Source organism: Eutrigla gurnardus, assembly GCF_963514095.1.
Source record: "Eutrigla gurnardus genome assembly, chromosome: 4".
Classification (NCBI taxonomy): Eukaryota; Metazoa; Chordata; class Actinopteri; order Perciformes; family Triglidae; genus Eutrigla; species Eutrigla gurnardus.
Genome location: NC_139918.1, coordinates 23873222 through 23896215, shown reverse-complemented (window position 1 = coordinate 23896215; position 22994 = coordinate 23873222). Strand labels below are relative to the sequence as shown.

At 41.5% G+C, this 22994-nt stretch overlaps 2 protein-coding genes across 2 annotated transcripts in view; both read left to right on the top strand.

Annotated features, from left to right (window-relative positions):
* Positions 1-22994, top strand: part of LOC311012516 (protein THEM6-like) — a 111789-nt gene that overhangs the window by 46337 nt on the left and 42458 nt on the right. The window lies entirely within an intron of this gene.
* Positions 1-22994, top strand: part of b4galt2 (UDP-Gal:betaGlcNAc beta 1,4- galactosyltransferase, polypeptide 2) — a 103703-nt gene that overhangs the window by 67267 nt on the left and 13442 nt on the right. The window contains exons 4-5 of the mRNA XM_084007983.1: positions 14528-14715; positions 18803-18925. Of these exons, the coding sequence (XP_083864109.1) occupies positions 14528-14715; positions 18803-18925 (311 nt within the window). The remainder of the gene's footprint in view (positions 1-14527; positions 14716-18802; positions 18926-22994) is intronic.

The following is a 22994-nucleotide window of genomic DNA, read 5'->3' as shown; positions in this document are numbered from 1 at the left end:
TAGTTATATGAATAAAAACTGCTCTGCTAAAATGTCAAATGTCAAGGGCCTGATGGTTTGATAAGAATAAATGTATCTGTGTGACTCAGATTAGGAGTTTTGCTGCTTTGTGAATGCGAATCAGTTAATTAAAAAAACAACAACACTCGATTGGATTATTTTAAAGATGTCCATCTAACTGTCAAATAAATACAAATACAGACAATCATCCAGTCAAGATCCATTATGATCAATAAGTGACATTTTCTGTTGGTCTGTTGTAGTTTATTGTTTGTTGTTACTTTCACTCTATGATGCTGGAACCCCTCTTGTTATTTTCAGTGCATCATTACCCCTAAAACACACACACACACACATTGAACCACAAGTACACACCATCCCTGCTGGGCAGTAATACTCGGCCTGAGAACTCCTTATCTGCACCGTCTACTATCTCAGCTGTGCTCGGCGATGGCAAGGGCAAACCACGGGCGTATTACTTTACTGGATGACAGAACAACATGCTTGCCTCCAGTTGCGAGCCAAAGGTCGTGGACCTGTGATTCAAAGCAAAACACATCACAAATGGATGATCCCTCTCCTCTTTCATCTTTATTTGTTTCACCGCAAATCCAAAACACAATTAACACCCAGCGTGACGCGTTGACTGCAAGCGTGTGCTTTCCTGTCCCGGCCTCCTGACATTTTTTGACCTTAACGTAATTGTGATCGCTGGAAAGATTGTCAGCATAGAGATTAGGTTTATTAATCAACAGTTATCGTAGACATTTTGAGTTAATTTTGTGCCACGAAGAGCTTTTAATTATCAGATGTTGGCATAAAAAACCTGGTTAGATTGGCCAGCGTTGGTCAGCCAGTCCATCACTTTGGTCCAGACTAAAATCATGGATGAATTGATTAATGCTGGTCCAGATGTTCATGTTTCATAGAAGAATCAATGACTTTGTTGTTGTTCAGAAAATACTTGGTTTGACTTTATTTACTTATTCATTCATTTAGTTTAATTATTAGTAATTTTATATAGTTTGTTTCATTTTGGCAGCTTTTATACTCATCTATGTGTAATAAGATTGATATATTTTGTGTATTTTGTGTATTGGTGGCTGCTGGGTTTCATCCATACAATGGTCACTTCAATCTTGTACAATATTTAGTGAACTCTTCATCATAACTAATTGTTAATTATATTTGTGGACAAATATAATGAAACATAATTAACATTTATCTGAGTCTGCTTATTTGATTTACAGAACATGACTTCACAAGACAAACCATTAAATAAATATTAAATCTGGGGAGAAAAAATGCTGTGTCTTTAACCTTTAATCTACTGGAACGCCACTTTCATCAACCGCATTATTCAGCTGATGTTATCGTGGGTATAAAACTTTGTCACCCGTCATGCATGCTCCATGTCAGAAGTAATATAATGCAGCTAAGCAGTGTCCTCCAGATGCATGGCCACTAAAGTTTTATGGCCCTTTTGGCCCTCGAGCCATCGAGCTAACACATGTCACATCATTTACTCCGGAGAGATCAGCTGAAGGCTGTAAAGTTGTTGTTGAATGATACAGCGCTGTGAGACCTCTCATTCCCAAAGAGGCCACGTCGTTGACCCCCAGCTGTACATGGATGTGAATAATCAGGAGGAGCTTTAACATCTTAATTGATCACAGAGATCTTCAGAGAACATCCATCGCACTTGTGTTTTAACAGTTTGGTTTTTTGGCTTCATGAGGAGCTTATCTGCAGCCAGTGACAGGAAGTAAATGGTTGTCAAATATCTGTAAAGTAAAACAAAAGAAAAAGAAAGAAAAAGAGACATATAAGGAAACTGCTCCGGGGTGCTACAGTATGACTTTTATTATTTTAAACAGAGCGTATTAGTATTCATAATGCATTACACTGCAGTCATGTTACATAAAAAAAAAACATTGACAACTCCCAGGCTCTCCATGCTTCCCTCTTCTCCCAGCAACGCACTAATTAATAAATCCTCCTCGGACAGCAATCAGCTGTGATGAGATCCTCATACTTGTTCTTACACCCCCCTGATGGTAAGAACGGCCAATGTAAGCGTAATTAAAGTGCTGCAATTTGCACCTGCTTCAAGTTTAAAAAATATATATATATTAATTTAATTTGAAACATTTATGACTGCAGTTTGAAAGAGGAAGATATGCAAATATTTGCTGTGTAACTAAGAAGCAAATGACCAATTTGAATTAGCTGGTAAAGGATCTCTCCATCATTAAAGATTCCGTGGCACAAAACATTTAAGCTCTTGACCCAGGACAAAAAGTTGGAACGGCAGGCTGAGGGTTAGGGTGGGGAAAGCAGGAAGTAAACAAGGAAACAAGGAAGGAAATATGGACGGAAAGAAACAAAGAAAGGATAAAAAGGAAGAAAGTTGGCAATGAAGAAAGGATTAAGGAATGAAAGAAATAATGAAGGAAACAAAGACAGAAAATGGAAAGAAATAAGAACAAATAAAAGAAACAAGGACAGAGAAAATCGGAAAAGGAAGGATTGAAATCCAGACAAAGGAAAAGCACAGAAAGGACGTGGAGTTCTACGGGGGAATGCACAAGGCCTTGAGACAGGATTTTCACTCGCTGTCTCTCTGCCAATAGATCATCGGTTTTTGTTGTTTATGTGACAGGGTTTCTTCACAGTTGTGATTCTCAATGGGACGTTCAATTCCTCACCATTCGGTCAACCACCTCTCTAAGCGACAGTGCATTTTCAAGGGACTGAATCTCACGGGACCAAAGAGCCCCGAAGCTCGAGTCCCGGGGGGGCGAGACTACATTTCTAACGTCGGGGTTCCTCCGACTGACAAAAGGGAAGAGTGTCTCGCTTCGCAGGAGTTTGTCACTGGATGGGTTTTCACAATGTCTCAACGGGAGTTGGAGATGCAACATCAAGTCTGAAGTCAGATGAGAAACAGTTTTCTTAAAGAGGCTTAAACTCAAGAAATGTGCTCTACCGCCCTAACAGGAGTTCAGGGATCACTTGGCACTTTGGGATCTATTGAGAAATAGTCCACAAGGCCCATATTAATGTTAAAGTGGCATTAACATAAAAGATTTTCCGCACGGCACTTTTGCATACGGTGTCAATGAAAGACGGGATCAGAAACAGCGTTGGGAAGGTTCTCCTTCTGTCGTCACTGAATCAGAAATGGACAGACTGTTTATGGTACAAACAACAAAGTTGCTGCCGTATTTATGCCCAGATTACGTTATTTTATTTGAATGTTTACGGGGCTGCTACAGTGTTAGCATAGCCTTTCTATCCATTCCTTTCTTATCCAAACTCCATTTAACAATAAGCATTATAAAGTAATTTGCTTATCTTCTTGCTGACAGATCTAACAAACCATGACTTTAGAATTTTTACAAATTCTCGTCATTATGTGATTAATTCTGCATCCTTTTTATCCATTTATTGCAATTCAATCCCAACAAAATTGTTTATTTTGGGTTCATAACTATAGTAAACCAGCCGATGTGTGCTTTGCTATTAACAGTGAATACTGAGCACCTCTGGGTGATATTGTGAAGACAGAACGATTACTCTTTTATTACATGTAGAGCAGCAATAGTGGTCATTTCAGCCATGATGAAGGAAACCTTGTCATGTCTATATGTAAGTAAACCCCTCCTCTTCCTCGGAGTGACACGAATGAACCCAAATGATCCCCCAAATAATCACAACTGATCCTGCGTTGCAACACCTTCACTCGGTCTTCATTTGCTGGAGCTCATCTTAAACATCTTAAAGACGAAACCATTCATCAAACAAATAATAATCAGCATTGAAAATGATTTGCAGCCCTGACTGCTTTGTCTACAGTAGAAAACACAGAATACGGTTCCCTTCAGGCCACTCCGTATTTACGGTGCACAAATTGAAATCATGTATGAAAGAAGGCGGATCAAAACAATAACTGGAGAGGTTTGGTCAAATAGTAATTTAATCGAGCACTTTGTGAAAATACTCACAATTCAGCTACTACTAAAGATTTTCATCACATTCATCTTTCTGATTTTGCTTCTAAATCTAGTCCTTCCATTGTGGTTTGAAGCGCTGCCATCAAAAATTGCTGTCATTTTCTTTTTGTTTGTAAATGCCTGGATTCCCTTTGTGGATATTTAATATGTTTTGGTTGTGGATGAGATTAAAGTATTAAGCTTAATGCTGGATAGCTCGATGTCTTGCACTGCAACAATGGTGGTTTGCAGGGATGTGGTTTCCAGACGTGATCTAGTTCCTGTGAATCGATGCCCGTGATGCTGGAGGGGTGAGATGTGATGAGGCACCCTCAGACTGCCTGAGAGACAGAGAGAGGTGTGTGTGTGTGTGGGGGACTCTTCTGCCTCTGGAGAGGGCCCCTCTTGTTTTATACAGCATCACAGTTGTTTTTGTCACATCCAGAGACCCACATGTCTGTGAGAGCAGGTCTCGCACAGCGAGGCGGTGCAACGACCATCTGGCCCCATATTTGTCAAAATGTCTGGTGGGTTTGATTCTCTGCCCTTCATCTCCCCGACGCTTTGACATGGCAGTCTCCTTCTACGAATGCCAGTTGGCAGATTTGAGTACAATATCTGTGTGTGTGTGTGTGTGTGTGTGTGTGTGTGTGTGTGTGTGTGTGTGTGTGTGTGTGTGTGTGTGTGTGTGTGTGTGTGTGTGTGTGTGTGTGTGTTTTCTGTACGAGTCACCTTCTTCTCTGAGTGACACATGCCGGCCAACTCCTACAGGGCAGCTTTAACCTTTGCTGTCATTTCTCTTGGCAGGTACTCTGCCTTTAAAATCATCATCATCATCATCATCATCTTTCTCTCTGTCTTCTCTGTCCGTCTGTCTGTCTGTGTCTGACCCTCCTCCTCTGCTGTCATGTTGATATATCCGGCCCAATGCTAGTCACTCCTCTCTCTCTCTCTGGCTGATGCTGTCATGTCTGTTCTCTCTGTAGCGTTTACTACCTGTGTCTCTGCTACATACATCTTTTTTTTTACCTATTTTCTTGACTTGCCTGCAGCCGAATAAATCCATCTTTCAAGGCGCCCTACGTGCTAAAACGTACTCTGGAATGTTAATGCAGACATCGCATGGACGATGATGTACAGTAATGAAAAGATAGCATTGTTCAGTAAGAAACCATAACTGCCATTCGGGCAATTTTGACACAGAACGTTATTTTAATTCAAAAAGAAGATCACAACAATTACTGCCACTGTAGTTTTTCCTCCTCTCCTCTTCTCTACGTTTCACCGAGACTTTGCACACAACGGGTTTGTGTGTATGAGAGCAGAGAGACGGCATTCAAACCTGTCGCTCTCACGATCAGCGTTAGCTGCTCTGTTGACCAATGTCAGGCTCTCAGGAGATGCAGCACTTAAACCAAGGAAGAGGAGAAGCGCTGTGTGTAAGGAAATATCCGCTATAGCTGCTAGAAGCCATAGGCTTCAGCTAATAGTGGCGATTATGTTTGTTGACAATAAGAAAAAATATAAAAAGCAGCAATTATCCTTTAAGTAAGCGTAATTGTGTTGAGTTGCTTGAACTTTGCATAAATGGACTTTTCTACTCTGAATTATGATTTTTTTTTTCTGGTCTGACTGGTCCGTGTGAATGAATTCTGCAGCGTAAATCACAGTGCACGTTGGCATTTTAATTTCCACTGTTATTTTAATCCTCTCTGGACTATCTGGCCTTTCCTATGCACCTCTCAAATCATTATGACCTTTAATTAAGAATAAACCCATTACATTTGCTGTATACGTCAGGATACATCATTTAAAAAACCCACATCCACCGTTTCCAATTCAGCTCTGAAACCCTCGACACGGCAACCCAGAAATAAGAAAGAACATGAAGGGCTTTTTTATTTCCATGCGGACGTCTTGGCCCAGATCTCGCGCAATAAAGCAAAAAGTTACCGTATAGTTGATATTACGAGTGCAGCCCTGCACTTATTTACTCACAACCAATTACTCGCTCCGTCGTTCCAGCGCGGCAGAGTAGCACATCATCGCCGGCTGTTGATGTCTGCGACCTGATCCGCGTCTATCGACTACACCGAGGCGAAAGTGTAATTGAATTGCCCATTGAGGCCCGGCCCCCTTTTTCCCGTTACTTTGGAAGCCCCTTTGTGTCCGTACTGCCAGAAAGTCATTACAGCAAATTAGTTATTCTGGCGCCACGCCAGCGCTGTCACGCTCTTCCCTCCTCACTCTTTTGTGTTCTGTGCCAAGCTCTCATAAAGCAGGGAACACGCCGCTGCGAGGATGATTGAAGATGTTAGGTTATGAATTAGATATACATAGCCCGGTGTGTGTTTGTGTTTGTGTGTCTGTGTGTGTGTGTGTGTTTGTGTGCACGGTTGACTGCGGCATCTAATCAAGCTTTGATGAGCCTCCTGTTTCCCAGGTGGCGGGCGAATGAAGGGATCATCATCTTTTATTAAGAACGCATGGCCGAGTGCATTTAGACGCAAATGTTCATACGGACTCTAATGAGCACAGCGGCTCGGCTTCTTGCGTTTCTTTTGGTACACCGGTTGACCCTTCCCTTAGTTACCGTTGCCGTTGTGTCAAGCGTTCTGCTCTTAGGCAGCTCACAATAACTGTAGCAGATTTATATCTCAGAGTTCCTGTGCGTTATGCACACCAGTTAAACGCGGCGGAGACCTGCCGTGCTGCAAATTGCCAATCCGTGATACGACGATTGCTGTTTGGGGGGAGGTCGGCTCCCTTCTTCTACCTTCTGAGGCGCGAACACACAGGAAGCCGCGCACACACGCTCATTCAACTCAATCTCCATTAAGTGAGATAAGGTGAAATCTCTCTCTGCCTCTCTCGTGGTCCGTCTCTCCCGGCACTGACTGACGGGGCCAAATGATAGGATGAGAGGCTCCACCTCCTCCATCTATCTGCAGGAGACTGATAAATCCTGTCACACACACACATACACACACACTGACACTCAAAAGTTTGTGCACAGACATACACACATTACATTCAAATACGCACAGTGACTCGCTGTCTGGTGGCAAACATTCAGGCAGAGCACTGGCTGGGCCTTAATCCGTCTCCATGGCAACAGTCCAGGTATTTGATGTGTGTGTGTGTGTGTGTGTGTGTGTACGGTGACCAGGAGAAAGTTATATGTCCGTCACACACACTCTCAGAGGGAGCAGCGATGGATTTATCTCGTGATACTCAGATATGGCTGATAGGGTTAATTGATTTCCAGAGGGCACGTAGACTGAGAGAGAGAGAGAGAGAGAGAGAGAGAGAGAGAGAGAGAGAGAGAGAGAGAGACACTGACACGGACAGAAAAGCATGAAGCGTGAAGGAGCAGGGAGTTAATACATGCAAGTGATGGCGTGGGAGCAGGAAGTGTGCATGGAGAAGTGGAAGTAGATTTACCTTTTTGTACCTTATAAGAAAAAGAGGGATTGATCAGAGACGTCGGTGACATTTAAGGACAATTTAATTGGATGAAGTAAATGTTAATTACGTTTTGCCACCATACGTTACCTCCGTAGTGAGGTCCACACACACACACACACACACACACACACACACACACACACACACACACACACACACACACACACAACTTTTGGGTCACATGGCTCAATAATATAACTGGCACAAATACAAGAATTCCATGCATCTGCCTACAATGGGAAAATGGTTGAATCTGGTGGAATAATGGAAAATGCCAAATATCACTACTTTTCTTCAAAATGTACCAGAATGCATGGTTTTATACTCTAATGGCAGTGAGATTTAAAAAAAATGTAGTTTGAATGGAAATCAATGAGTTATGTTTGGCCACGAAGGTGTCCAGAGTAAGTATCTGACACTACATAAAAAATACTAATGCAATCAAATCAATTTAGTTGCTAATCTTTGACATATCCAAGACTCTAATCGCCACCAATGCCCAACCCCCCTACTATTTATTATATGGAAAATAATTTATTTTTTGTGGGTTTGTTAATAAATAATTCATAATTCAAATAATTAAACTGGCATTTAAAGGGTTAACATCCTGAGAAATGATTGGATATTTAATAATTTTGATCATTTGATTAAGGTATTCAAGCAAAAAAAACCACTGAAAAAAATAGGATGGAAAAGGAGGATTTTGCTGCGGATTTTGTGTGTGTACATTTTTGTACACGAAGGTGTCCAGTGTCAAAAATTACTAAAAAGAAAATGTCTTGTAAAAAATCATGCCACAATCTGTAACACAGACAAAATGATCACCAAATCAAAAAAAATCGAATCGATAAAAATATACAAAAATGCCAGCGGAGGGCATGAGGGTTAAGGTCAAGTGATTGGATGAAGTGAATGTTAATTACTTTTTGTTTACATGTGGTTCACAGCATTTTAAACTAATTGTCGCGCCTCTTAATGAGTCACCATGCGTTACCTCTGTGTTTATCTGAGTTCGGATGCTGAGGGTTTAATCCGAGGTTTCAAGTGTGTTTCATGTGGTTTCCCACCTGAGCTCACGCTCTCCTCTTTTCCTGTCATCTCTCTTCTGTCGCCTTACTAATAAAGTCATAAAATGCCTAAAAATACACAAAAGAATATTTGAGGTAATTAAGGAATAACACATTATAATCACACAAGTTTATTTGCGTAATATCTTAATCAGGTCCAATTCATTAAAAGACAAATTCAAAAAAACTTTTTATGTAAAAAGAAAATATAAGTTGGTTAATATGTCCTCTTTTTGTTGTTGTATGTTTGCAATATATACAGAAGAAAAAAAACACATCGTGTCCCAGCAGTCATTTGAATTATCCTTCTTCACTTCATCTTTCTATGTGATCATTTGATACTGATACTTGAAATTAATAAATAAGGTTTATTCTTGACTTTGCAGACAGTCGAACTTTCTTCTACAAACTGTGCCGCCATCTTGCTTCGGCATTCTTCTTCTCTAAACCGAAACACATTTTCCAGAGGAGTTAAATCAATGAATAAATGGTCTCAGTGTTGTAAGTTTACTTTCACGTATATAACTTCTCATCCTCCCGGCTTCAGCTGAGAGAAACCACCACGATGCACCGCTTCAATCAATCCTTCGCTGATTGCTATTGATGTTTCCTGAAGGTTTGACATCGCAAACTTCATTTCAACTTTTAAATAAAACGCCACTCACGAAGGCAGCAGGGATTCAACCAGCAACCAGGGGAGGTCAACGAGGGCGTGAGAAATGACTTGTTTGAATGTTAAATAAGAGAGCAAAGACAATTAAAGTGTTTTTTTTACTGTGGGTTGGTTTAAGATCGATGTAGCCTCCAACCGAATGATTCGCTCCATTACTCTTTTTCCGTGAGATTCATGAAAATGACACACAGCATCGAGCAATCCCAGCAGCCCTTTAGCCGTTACTTTTTTTCTAAATGTCATAATGACTTTCTCCCGCTTCTTTTAAAGCAGTGAGAATGTTGGAAGGTGATGCCTCTATTTTCCTGAGTCGGCAACAGGTTCTTTTTTCCAGAAACTTTAGCGAGAATTTACACTGAAATCACAACACCTTCCATCACATCCGACAGGTACTTGTGCGGAAGGATTTCTAACACCCAGGAAAGCCTTCCTGTTAAAGTTTCAAGTGCACGTTGAGCCTTTTGAGGCAGCCGAAATATCGGTGTCATGAATATTTTAGAGGAACTGATGGCAGTTGTTTTTTTTTGTTTTTTTGTTTCCAGTCAGTTTTATCTTCAGGCTTGATGAGACTGTTAATTGAAGTCGATAACCAGCTCCAGATGGCTCAAGTTCATCACGATAGCTTTTTGGAGGCACTTATGAAATCAGCATCGACGTGCACTTCTCTTCAGCCGTGTCCTGCCTCCTCGCACCCCCCACAAACACTCACAGTTTCCCCTCTCTCTGTGGGTTACAGCCGGGCACCTTGACGGCAGAAGATGAGTGTTTTCCATTCAATTTCCTGACCTGTAATTTCCCAGGCAGCCAGTGATTCACCACAGGGTCCAGTCAGGACTCGGTTTTCCCAACTGCTGCCTGCACTTAATCCCAGTCATCAGCTGGAAGGTGATGCTTGTCACGAGAGCTACTGTTGCTACTGTTGCCCTGTGGATCATTTTAGCATCTTTCAGCTCCTTGTTTTGGGTCATTCTCACAGCTCTGATCGGCGAGGTTTTTCAAAACCAAGCAGGCGGACGTTTTCAGAGGAAAAGGCTTCCTGTCCAGCACCCAACAGTAATACGGCACTGTTAGTGACTAGCTGGTGAAATAGTGGAGAGTTTAGCAGCTAAAAGGCCAGATATTTACATGAGGAGTTAATAGAGCCTGATGTAGGAGATTGGATATTTGACTCAGAGCTGCAGGAATGAGTCCCAAAATCCCCCAAATGAGTTTGCATTTTGTCTGTCGGGTACAGATCCAAAGATGTATATGAAAGTTGATCAATGTCAATTCATTTGTATTATTTATTAATGCCAATTACAAACGCATATATTTTGGAGCCTATTTTCCGAGCTCAAACACCACCATTTAAATTAAAGCCATGCCGTGCAGGCTCATCATGACGGGAACATGTTTGGTTTCCAAAAAAAGTAAGTGCATGGACACATAGATGGAGGGTTACATTTATTGAACGTTATTTTTGGACACGTGCTCATTGGTCAAGTCATTTACACAAGCATCACATGCACATTGCGTTATGGCCCCAGCCTTATCAAAATCAAATGGAGCATAAATGTCCTTGAAAGTTAAAAGTCGCCTGTAAATTTGCAAATGCAGAGCCAAAAAAAAAAAAATCGCCGTCTGCTAAATTGGAGTACCCTTTCCGCATTTCACCCTGTCAACATGCAATTTGTTGATTTGTCAAATATTCACACATGAATGGGTTTACCGTCCCCCTGTGGGCCACTGTAGGCAAAATGTGCAGATCTTTCCACTGCATCCTGGGTGATAAAAAAAAAAGGGAGAAAGGTTTTGGGTTAGAAACAACAGCCCAGGAGCAGGAGGGAGAAAATAACTGCAAATAATGCAGCCGGCAGCAGGGGAAAACGCAGAGTCCACAGAAAACAGTGCGTCAACAAAATAACACAACAGACACGGAGGTGGAGCGGCGTGAACACGGAGGAACACTGCACCCTCGGCTTCTTCTCGGCCTCCTGCCAGTTTCTGTTGCCAGATTGACAAGTGATGCATTTTGTTTACGTTTGAAAACGACACCTTAGAAACGGGGTAAAAATGATAATTTTCAGTTCAAAAAGTAAACAAAAAAAAGACAAAAATGAACAGACGGAACTATAATTAGACACACACACACACAAGCCTGCAAACCACTCAATCCATCAGTGGGACCATCCAATATAATGGCTGTCAGTTTACCTCACATCCTGAAAGTGATATGAACTCGCTCATGACAGGAAGTGATAAGGGAAGATCTAGAGCGCCATAAAGCCGAGATGCTGGGGGATTCACGCGCACACGTCTTATTAAAATAACATCCGATGACCGCAATAATACCTGATGAGGTTAGGAGCACGAGAAGAGGACTCGGTTTGTGTAAAGGTGTATTCGCTCATCCGCAGGCAGCTACGCAGTAGAGTCTCTTTCTATCGCCGTCGTATTTAATTGGATTTCTTATTCTGTCTCTCAAACACACAAACAAATACTAGGACAAACAAATACAAAAACTATATTGATTGTAGCTCACAGCGCAAAAAGAACACTTTTTGAGATTGAACTGTTTGCAGATCCATAAAGTAGTTAAAAGTTAGAATATTAACACTGCAAAGATAACAAAAGGAGCTTTTTTATGCTTCACTTTTTATTTCATGTGATGAAAACAACATGACAAAGTCTGCAACGAACAGGAAGTAAAGGGACACAAGTCGTATAGACTTAAAGACATTTTTTGTACATGTTGAAATAAATAATATATTAGTAAAATCTATAAACGTCATTTACAAAATGTTTTGACACTTTTAAAGCTATTTAAAATACTAAAACTTGGCTCGGGGCGAGGTGTCTTTTTTTGTTGAGTGCAGATATTTAACTCATGAATATTTCAGATATTCATCTATATTTATTTGAATCATATTTTATTTAGATTTTGTTGCCAAAACTCACCTGTCTGGTTGCAGGGCCCACCTTATCCTAGTTCCCAAGCAACCCCTGAATGGTTGTTATTGATTTATTTCCCTTTTTTGTGCCGAAGCCTCGGCTGCTGATCTCGCTGCCCTTGGATGACATTGGCCAGTTTGCTCTCCGATCCTCATATGATGTTGTTCCAACCTGAACAGACTGTTGTTCAAAAAACAGACAGAGGACTATTTTAGCTGATATTTGCAGCCCCAGTGGATTTGTGACAATAGATTTTTTTTTCTGTGTGTTACCTGCACGGAGGATTATGCTGTCAAATCTCAGGTATTAGTGGGTTTACCAGGGGGATTACACATCGTACTTGATTCACGGTCGGTCCGAACAGATAATACACCGGCATGAAAGCAAGAGTACCTCCGGAAAAAAGGCAGCAGATGCGTTAATCATCTCAGAGAATCTCTGCGCTGTCAAAAGTGGGTGGTTTCCCCAAATGGCCGAGGAATACGCGGCAGTGGATATTGTGTGACGGTGGTTCGTTGTTCAGCTGAGACATTTATCTCGCTGGGTCCTCTTTTATGATGTGAGCTCCACACTGGCACCCACGTCTGCATAAACATGTAATCTTGTCATGTGGGGATTCTCACTTCTTAGAGATTTTACTTAAGGACTTAACAGAACCACACAAGTCAGATTTGCATGGAAATATACATTACATTCACGATGAGCAAAGTGCTCATTTTTCAGTGTAAATACAGCAGGTTTCTTTGTAGCTCACTGATAATGTAGGAAAAATAACTTACAAATGATACAAGAAATTAATTAAATTTCCCCCCCATGTATAAAATCAGCAGCATAAAATAAGTTCATCCAACAAACAATACTACAAAAAAGCCAAAATAAAAAGACTCAATGATAAATAGTTACAGTCTTCGGCTTCACATTAGAATTGGGATTTTTGTTTCCCGTAAATAGAACAATTCTTATATTGACATGTGACACAGGGGTAAGATAATGAATACTTTCATTTCTAATTAATCTGCTAGTTATTACCCTTGTTATTACATTTTTTAAATTATTAAATGTGGTAACGGTGACATATTCAGATTGTTTTTTTTGTCCAAACCAACAGTCCAAAACCCAAATATTCAGTTAACTATCATAAAAGGCAACATTTGAGAAACTTTAACTTTGCCTTTCTTCATGCTTGTTAAGCATTCCTGCTACGATGCATAACATTTTTTTACTTTTACTTGCAAGGACGACTTGAAGTCTTTTGTCCTGGAATAAATGGACCAGTTGTATCGTAAGTGAATAAATCATCGTCATCTGGACGACTCAGTTAATGCGAGCAGCAGGGACTGAAGGTAGAAAAGCTTTACATTTATACAGCACATCTGTCTAAGCGCTACCTCAGCTTGTACTTGTCAATGAAAAAGACGGATAAATTCAGGAAGTGTTCAGAGAGGACGGGCTGTCAACGTGCATCAGAAAAGTGTCTGCCAAAGATTGTCAGGTTGCACAGTAGCTTCACGTTCACTGACCTCCCTGCAGCTTGGCAAGGATTTAACCGAGCCGAGCCGTCGCCCCGGGGCTCTGCAGAGGGAGATATAAAATAACTTGCACGTTATTGAATGTATAACTGTCACGTATATTAACCCTGACTATTTTACACCGCCGTGCCGCTCGGCAAGAATGCATTTATCTTAGCCGAGGCGTTGAACCTGGTCCGTGTGGAGACGGGATAAAAAAAACATGTGTTCCACTGCAGCAGCAGTTGGCTGTCTCCGACTCGATACAAACATCCGTTCATACCGACTGTGAAGACACTAAATACCCATGTTTCATAATCCTCTGAATCTGGGGCGTCACCTTACTTGCTGACGTGTTTGGTTGTGTTGAAGGAACATTCATGGAGGTTTTCTCAGCCTGGATCCTTTAATGATCCTGGTCATTCTGACTCCCAGGAATTTTTAAACTTTTGTACAGATATTATGGAAAAACGGCTCTGGCAAAGCATTTATCAGGTCAAGCAGCACCTTCTTAAAAGAAGGCAAATTCAATCAAGAATAGAAAAGTTTGTGATTGTCCAAACATAAGAAGTTAGGCTCCTGAATGAGTTGTTTCTGTTAATTGCAAAAACATGTAGTATTTCATATATAGAATGATTCTAATTCAACAGGGAAACAGAATACAAAAGTGTTTTGTTGCTTCAGGCAACGGATCTGTTGTTGGGGTCATGAAACAAGTCAGTTCATCATTGATCTATCATCTAAAGTCTTTTTCTCATTCGGTGCCACTCAGATGTCTTCCTCTTGTATCAGTCTACGTAGCCTTACATGGAAGGTACGTGTCATGGACATGTTATCGTCCGACTTCAACGAGTCCCAAGCTGTTAAATTGTGTGTTTCTTGCAGTTGGGTGAGGACACGTTCAACCGTGCCAAGCTGCTGAACGTCGGCTACACGGAGGCTCTGAAGGACGGGGAGTACGACTGCTTCATCTTCAGCGACGTGGACCTGATTCCAATGGACGACCGCAACCTCTACCACTGCTACGACCAGCCGAGGCACTTCGCCATCGCCATGGACAAGTTCGGCTTCAGGTGAGAGGCGATGCTTTTTCACACACAACTTTCTACTCGCATTTAACTTGATGCTTAAGAACACTTTCTTCTTCAGCGATTCCACTTAAAAGGACAGTTCAGCCCAAAATCACAAATACAGATTTTTTCCTCTTGCCCATTGTACCGTTTATCAATCTTTATGGTTTTGCCGTGAGTTGCCTAGTTATGGAGTTATCAGCCGTAGAGATGTCTGACTTCTTTCCAATATAATAGGATATGCCACTCGGCTTGTGGTGCCAAAGAGCCAAAACAGATACATTTGAGAGATGGCCTACAGCCTGTGTTCTGACAGAACAGAGAGTCGTACTTAATTTGACTAAATCTCATTATACTTTGAAATCCTTGTCTGAAGCCTAAATTAGCATGAGAATGCACCACAGTTCACTGCTGCCAATTTTGTATTTGGTCATACTTCTGCACACTAATAAGTGCCTGTGATACAAAGCGTAACTAACAAGTGTAGACTACAGCGTGTGCAAAGACCTTTATTAATGTGACAACTGTTTGATTCCGGACCTGCTAGACCAACCCTGTTGCCGGTCTAGTGCAGATACTGTTTCTCTAGCATTTAGTTGGTCCACAGGGAACCCGGTTTTGGGTGTTTTCCATATTTAATATCAGACTTTGTTTATTTATCAGATTCAGACATTTTATTTTGAAAATCCTTTATCACAAACATGTCTCAAAAGACTTTTCAGAGACAGAACAACAAAGCTAAACTGGAGACTGGAAAAAAGCTATAACCCAGTGTATGTGTAAATAATCAACAACCGGTCACAACACGTAATAAGAGGGCTGATTCAAAGAATGCAGGGCTCTCCAAAACTTTATATCAGCACAATGAAACTGAGCCTGAAACAACCAAAGAAACCTGAATTGGAACAAGTTAGCACACATGTGCAATGGCTGCCAGTTCAAAGCTAAGGGACAACCATGGAAATAGCAATGATCTATAGTATATAGGTGTAGGAATTACATGGTTAGGGAAGTGCCAATTCTGGAGTGCGTTATCAAAATGCATCGTAGCCAAAAGAGCTCTACAGTTAACTGGATCCCTACAGCCAGCACTGAATGCTAGCGTCCTGTTTTAGTCTTTTTTGCATAATGACACCACACCTGCCCTCAATTATCTAAAAGCAGCACAAGCATTGATTAATGGTCTAAACATGGCCAGTGAATGTGACCCTATCCAATCCAAGAGCTGTCATTCCACAAGAGTAATCCTACCCAAAACCCTCAGGAGCTTCAGCAGGTCCCTGATGTAGTGTTTCAATAAGCTAATGCTATCTGGCAACAAATACACCGGCCGGTGGTAAGCGGGGTGGAAGCTAATGTTTCTCATTAACAATGAATCAGTAAAAAGACTTTAAACGGTTCCTCCAGAGCTTTTGTTTATTTGGGGCTGCGAGAAAATAACGGAAAAGGGCGGGTAAAAGTAAAGCCTGGTGTTTGAGTGTGTGGAAGGTCATCGGATTGATTGCAGTTAATTGCTGATGTAGAAATCAGATCATTGTAGAAAATGAGTTCCCTAAGGTGAGAGCGGTCTGTATCAACCTTTTTTTTGGCTGGCAAGTTGAGCATTTAAGGAGCCTCTAAATGAAACGGACAACAAAGAAACAAACAAAGATTTGATTACTTTTTTTTTTTTAATGAGTCATCACAAAGCGAGAGAAAAAAGTTGTATTTTTGCTGAGTCATTTCAGCAGGACAGCCTTAGGTGCTCTCAACGTGTTTGTTTGTTTTTTTGACAAATGAAATGAAAACATTGTGAAAGTTGGGTCCCACATGTATTCTCTCTGCTGGCCATCAGGGGGCGACTCCTCTGGTTGCAGGAAGAAGTCTATGAGAAAATGACCTGGCTTCTCACTTGAGTTATTATCTCAGTAAACATTGTAAATTTGAGTTTATGGTAAAATTCTGGCAACCCTAGATTCTGATTCAGAGTTAAAATTCGAATTGCTTGAAAATATGTGACCGCCTACTTTAAACCACTGAGAAGAGCAAAAAAAACCTAAATGTTCTGTGAAATAAGCTTTCCTTTGGCATGAAATGTGCATTCACTTCCCCAACACTCATAGAAAGCAGAATGTTGAGAACGTTTCAGAGCCTTTAACCACCCATCTCATTTACAATCTGAGGTTATTTTTGACCTTTAATCACAGTCTCCTTATTTTGCAAATCAGTGCAGTTTGTGTTGACAGCTGCAAGTTTTTGTGTGAATTGGACATAAGGTTAAAGATCTGGAGCGTGTCCATCTGTCCAGCTAATCGATGGAGTCCTAAATGCCAGAACACAGCGTTAAACCGCGGCGCCTGAGATGATGTTGGAGTTAAAATTGGGGATTTTTTTATTTATTTGTTTCCTCCAGAATCAAATTAACTTAATGTCATGTCGAGCTGAAACATAAATCCCCTGCCCCAGGTGTTTGGTTCTCTGTCATCTCCTTGTTCAACTGGGCGCAAACAAGTACGAGGAGCCGATGTGACCTTTGACATGCGTCAGTCACTCATGAGAGAACGAACACAAATTGATTTATTCAGCAGATTTCAGCAACAAGGCAATTTAAACATGAAAAGCATTGAACCCCTGCAAGATAAGAAACTATTGAAACTTAGAATGAAAAAGGCAAAAGACAAGGAAGGTTATGATTATACAGAATACAACCAGAACTTATCATTACTAATGTTGTCCCTGTTTTGTACACATCATAATATTATTGCCAAATATCTGTCCTGCCTTCAGCATGCTATATCTCGTTGTGTTGAAGAGTTTGCATTTGATGATCAATATCACTCTTTTCACAGGAAATACTCAAACGTGAATTCATGGAATCACAGCTATTGAGTAAAACATCGTATCACAAATATGAAATATATTTTTTTATCTAAGTTTTGTTTATCTTTCTTTCAAGACTCCATAGAAAAAACACCGTTACTCAAACTTCCAGTCACGCTCTCTTTCTTTCTTTTTCTTCTCTCCACCGTGTGTCTTTTCTGAGCAGGCAGACTGACACGCACACACACACACACACACACACACACACACACACACACACACACACACACACACACACACACACACACACACACACACCCACACACCATATTGTTGCTGGGGCAATTTGTGCAGAAACATACGGTCTCATTACTTTGTTCTTGTCATCTTTCAACAGGGAGCTGTCATACTTTTGACAACACATACTGTCCAGAATATACACACATGTACACACACACACACACACACACACACACACACACACACACAGAAACACGCGTGCATCAGCCTCTGGTTAGACTTGAAGCGCCTGTCATGACACTCAGCTGACGTCCTCCCCACTCCACTGGTCTCATGACTTTTGAGGAATAAATACACACACACACACAAACACACACACACACACACACACACCTCTTTCATGCTCTTCTAAACTCCTATTTCATGTTGGGGCAGTTATGACGTCACCTTCAGTCAAGAACAACAACATTGCCATTCTTAATGCTGCTCATAAGAAGATGAAAGTAACTCTGGTTTGTTTGGCTGCTTATAAGCACCAGAGACGGACAGTCTGCAGACTCTTCGCTCATTTAATGTGTGTGTTGAGTGGATTATATATAGATACAGATTATCCACTTATTGTAGAAAGGCGCCGATACATTATCCACTTAAAAACAACGCATCCTATACAGGACACATTAGGAAACCATTTGATTGCCTAAAACACTTCAAAATATCATTCAAATGTAAATCTTACCGCATGCTGATGAGTCACCACCACTCTCTGATTAACGCTGACAACAAGCATGGGGACAATAGTTAGCATTTTCCACTAACTAATTAAAGAAATGAATAGTCCATGTTTAGCATAAACATCGTTGCTTCCTGTCGCCGAGATGCTTCTCTTTGTGTTAAAAGGAGGTTTTAATTCAAGCAGCTGAGCCGAATGTCAATGCTGCCAATCTCCCTGCTGTTTGTTTAGGCAATTCAAGTTTATGTTGTAATAATATATGAACCACTTCTAAGGTCTCTCATCTCTTCTCCTTCTCCCGTCCCGTCTCCCCTCCTGCAGGCTGCCCTACGCAGGATACTTCGGAGGAGTTTCAGGCCTCAGTAAAAAACAGTTCCTGAAGATCAACGGCTTCCCCAATGAGTACTGGGGCTGGGGAGGGGAGGACGACGACATCTACAACAGGTAACCCCGGAAACACGTGCTGTAGCATGAGCTTCATCCACATAGACAAGATCCAGACAGCACATGGAAGTGGTATACATCATATAAAATACAGGGGGGCTGGAGCCGATCCCAGCTGACTTTCATCAATGAATCCGTCCTTAATGTCTTCAGACTGTTGCAGAAAGCCGAAGTTCACACTCCGAAAAAACACTCTGACTCTTGCTCTGAGGTGTGAGTGCTAACCATTACACCAAAATACCATATTAGGACACCAAGACCTTGACACGTCAGGAAAATCATAGAATGACTTTTGGAGATTTGTGCAAAAACTGCATTTGTCAATGATTTGCTGGCAAGCCGTACATCCTCTGAATTCCCAACTCCTTGAGGTCGTGGTTGTAGATTTTCACGAGGCTGTGATCATCCCAAAGGTCACAACAGTGCATTGTATACAGTGAGGTTGAGTTTTAAAAAACACAAGAAAAAATGCCTCATTCTGTAAATTGGCTCCCATGGCGACTAACGTGATCTCATTGGGTCCACAAGCGTTTTCCAGTCAGCTAGTTTGTGTAATTCTGGTTTTGTTTAGAACATGGAGACCCATAAAACATATACCTAGAGCTTACAAATCCATCAAAATATGATGGGATGGATCTTCCAACAGGCTCAACACAGACACCTAGTGTTAAGTTCTTTCTGTATGTGGCAGCCAGACCTTGATGTTTTCAATCATTCCCGGGGGGGAATGTAGGTAGACTCGGTAAAATACAGACTTTGCTTATCCTTTTTGAATCCCCCCCATGTAACACAGAGGTCGGGGGGGGGGGGGTCATGTAATACGAGCCCAGTGCAGACAGGAATCTCAGTCAGGATCCTGCAGATCTCAAAGGGATCATTTGCTGTAATGCAAGTAAAGTTTTCAAGATGAGTGCAGACAGAAACAGAAAGAAAAAGAAAGAAAAAAAGTGATTAAACCATCTGTCAAGGTTATGTTTGATAGTCTGTCTGGAATAAAAATCCTTGTCTGACCACGGGCGTGTCACACATAGACAGTCACACACATTCCTGTTGGCACGACGACCATTACTTCAGCCTCCACGGCAGTAAAGACGCGGTGGAATCGAGCCTCTCGAGTGAAAGTGACACGAAGGTCTTTCTGTGGAGTGGATGATTTATCGTAATTGTTCACAGAAGGAGAATGATTAGCAAATAAATGAACCTTTTGAAGCACTTCAGTCAGCGTTCAACGACTTGCTCGGGATCACTAATAATATTACCGCGGCGACTCAAATCTGGGGAGAAGAATATCTGTTTGACAGAAAGACGGAAAGATGACTTAAAACTGCTTTAATGAACCACTTACAGGACCATTAGTTTAATTTATCGCCTCGCTCAGACAGTTGTTTGGACTGAAAAGTGTTGAATTACCTGGCGAACTAATGATCAGACTGTTAAACAAATTATCACTACAACAACGCACGTCATCCATCTTTGCTTGGCGCTAAGAATCACGTCGGCTAAATACAGTAAATAAAGATTTAGCATAGACATAATGAATTAATCACAGCTTACATTTCCCATATATCCCCCCGCTGTGATGTCAACAAACTGGAAACGCGCCCTTCGTTTCGCTGCACAGCTGAAATAAACGTTAGCACAAGGTATTGATTCTCTTCATATAAATACATTTTTGTCACTTGAATGGATTTGCATTCATAGAATCGGGCTCGAGGACGCTAATTCTGAACACGCACGCAGCGACACAAAAACTCACACAGCGGGACAGTTCTTCACAGACAAAATGCGATCTTTATTGTCCCCTATTCTTCACTATCTTTTTTTGTTGTTTTTTCTTCTCCCTGCCTGTGTCCCGCTGTCACTCTCACACTGGGAAGCTTATCTTTGTCCTTTCAGTGTAATAGCATTATAAGAAAAAGAAGGAAAAAAAATGAGAATACAGCATTTCAAAAATTGGTGTTTTTGGAGAATGGGCCGTGTCAGAAGACTCGCTATTCAGGAGATTACAGTTGTTTGTCAGCGTCTGGCGAGATGTGATAAAAAGAAACGTGTGTGTGATTCGCTGAATGGTCGTCTGGGTGACGGATAAAGTTAAAGCTCCAACTTTTTTTATTGGATGATCGCCGCGGTAGGTCATTAGATGCTCTAGATTTCCCTCGGGAGCTCCTCTGCACTCAAACGAAGCTTTTTCAACTGCAATGAGAAGGGAGGTGGCACGAGGGAATAGAATTATTAGTAGGAAATGTAATTGATTCCCATTGACTGGACTGATCTGAACATCTTCAAGATTATATCACTTTCAGTTTGAGCTCACAGATTCCCTCTCTTTGTCTGATGGGGGGGGGGAAGTGTGTAAACTCTGTTTAATGTCTGATAGAGAAAGAAATGCAGTGTGTGTGTGTGTGTGTGTGTGTGTGTGTGTGTGTGTGTGTGTGTGTGTGTGTGTGTGTGTGTGTGTGTGTGTGTGTGTGTGTGTGTGTGTGTGTGTGTGTGTGGAAGGGCTCCTTCAAGAACAGTTAAAGGTGTTTGACTTGAAACTTTGCAATTTGACATTGTTTTGGACCATTATGTTTATTATAGATAATGCCCAAAAAGCTTAAATAAAAAAAGATTAATAATAATTTTCTTATTTTTACATATCACAGCCTTCTTCAGTCTGGACATTTAATTCTGAAACTCCAAAATGGGATGTTGGTGTTGTTCTGTTCATTTCCTCATAGTCTCATAATTGCTCAGTGCACCTTTAATCGGCACCGTAGCAGATGATAAGTAAGTTCTTGCTGGTAGTAACATTTCTTAAAGCAACATTTCTTAAAGCCATCATCGAAGGGAGGTAACAGAAGCAGCATGGACTCTTAGAGTAGTGAGGTTATGGGAATTTCTCTTCTTCTTCTTGTTTACTACAACCTGAGGCTGTAAAAATCCCAAATCGATCTCCTAATAAATTAATGGGGGGAAAAAAACATTGCTATAAACATGCAAATTTACCCGAGCGTGAAGGTTTTGCCTTGCTTTACTCGAAGGCCCCCCACCAACGCCCTTCGCCTTTCAGGGCTGGCTTGTTTTTAAGCCTTTCAGGGAGCAATCTGTTTGGATTTAACAGGGTGGACCCAAATGCATAAACAGGTAAACTTGGTATGTAAAAGCAGGAAGAGGTGAAATATTGACATCTGGTACAGATATTCACGTTCCCCAGGATGAATGGTAATCCTTTTGGCAGACATATCAAACGTAGCGTTGTCCAATACTAATCTTCTTCTTTGGTGGTATCTCATAGTTTCTCGTTAAATGTAAGATTTTCATGTGATCTGTTGCTAAAATAGTACAAAGCCGTGGTAGCAGTGGAGAGGATCCGGAGTCTCCAGCTGAGTGAACTAACACGCTGGCCGGCTCGGCCTCTCCGGACTCAGTGAAAGAGGAAGATAGAGAGATAAAGGAGCAGCGGCATATATCAGACAGTGTGGCGCCGGTGAAATCTTTTCTTTTCTCTCTGTCGTTAAAAGGTAGCAAAGTTCACGGGTTTGAACCGTACGAGCAGCCAATGTGTCCGTCAGCACGGTGCCCAATCGAAGCGCCCTTGAACGCGACACTGAACCTCCATCTGCTCAGTCTTTGAAAGCTGCTCTGCAAAAAAAAGAAAAAAGGAGCATCAACTAAATTGCTCCTTTACTCTACTTCGGCACCCCCTCCTCATTCTATTTTTCCTCTCCTCTGCTCTCCACATCTCTTCGTCTTGCTTCCCTCCAGCGGTTTCCTTTTTTATGCCGGTTTTTTGATGCCACAGACCATGTCACAACCGATGCCTGGACTGGGTCCTGCTGGCTTAATGCCTGCCTGAGGGGGAAACTATCTGTCCCTGCCGCTCGCTGTGGCCCGAGTCCTTGGCAGAGAGGACACATGTCACTTACACAACTGCCACTTGCCCGTCTAATAGGCTGGTGGATATTACACAGAGAGAAGGATAAAGGCAAAGGGTTGTTTTTTTTGTTGTTTATCGCTCCATCCTCTTCATCTCTGGACATGTGGCCGTAGCCTTGGGCAAAGACTCTCCCAAGGGCTTCCATGACGG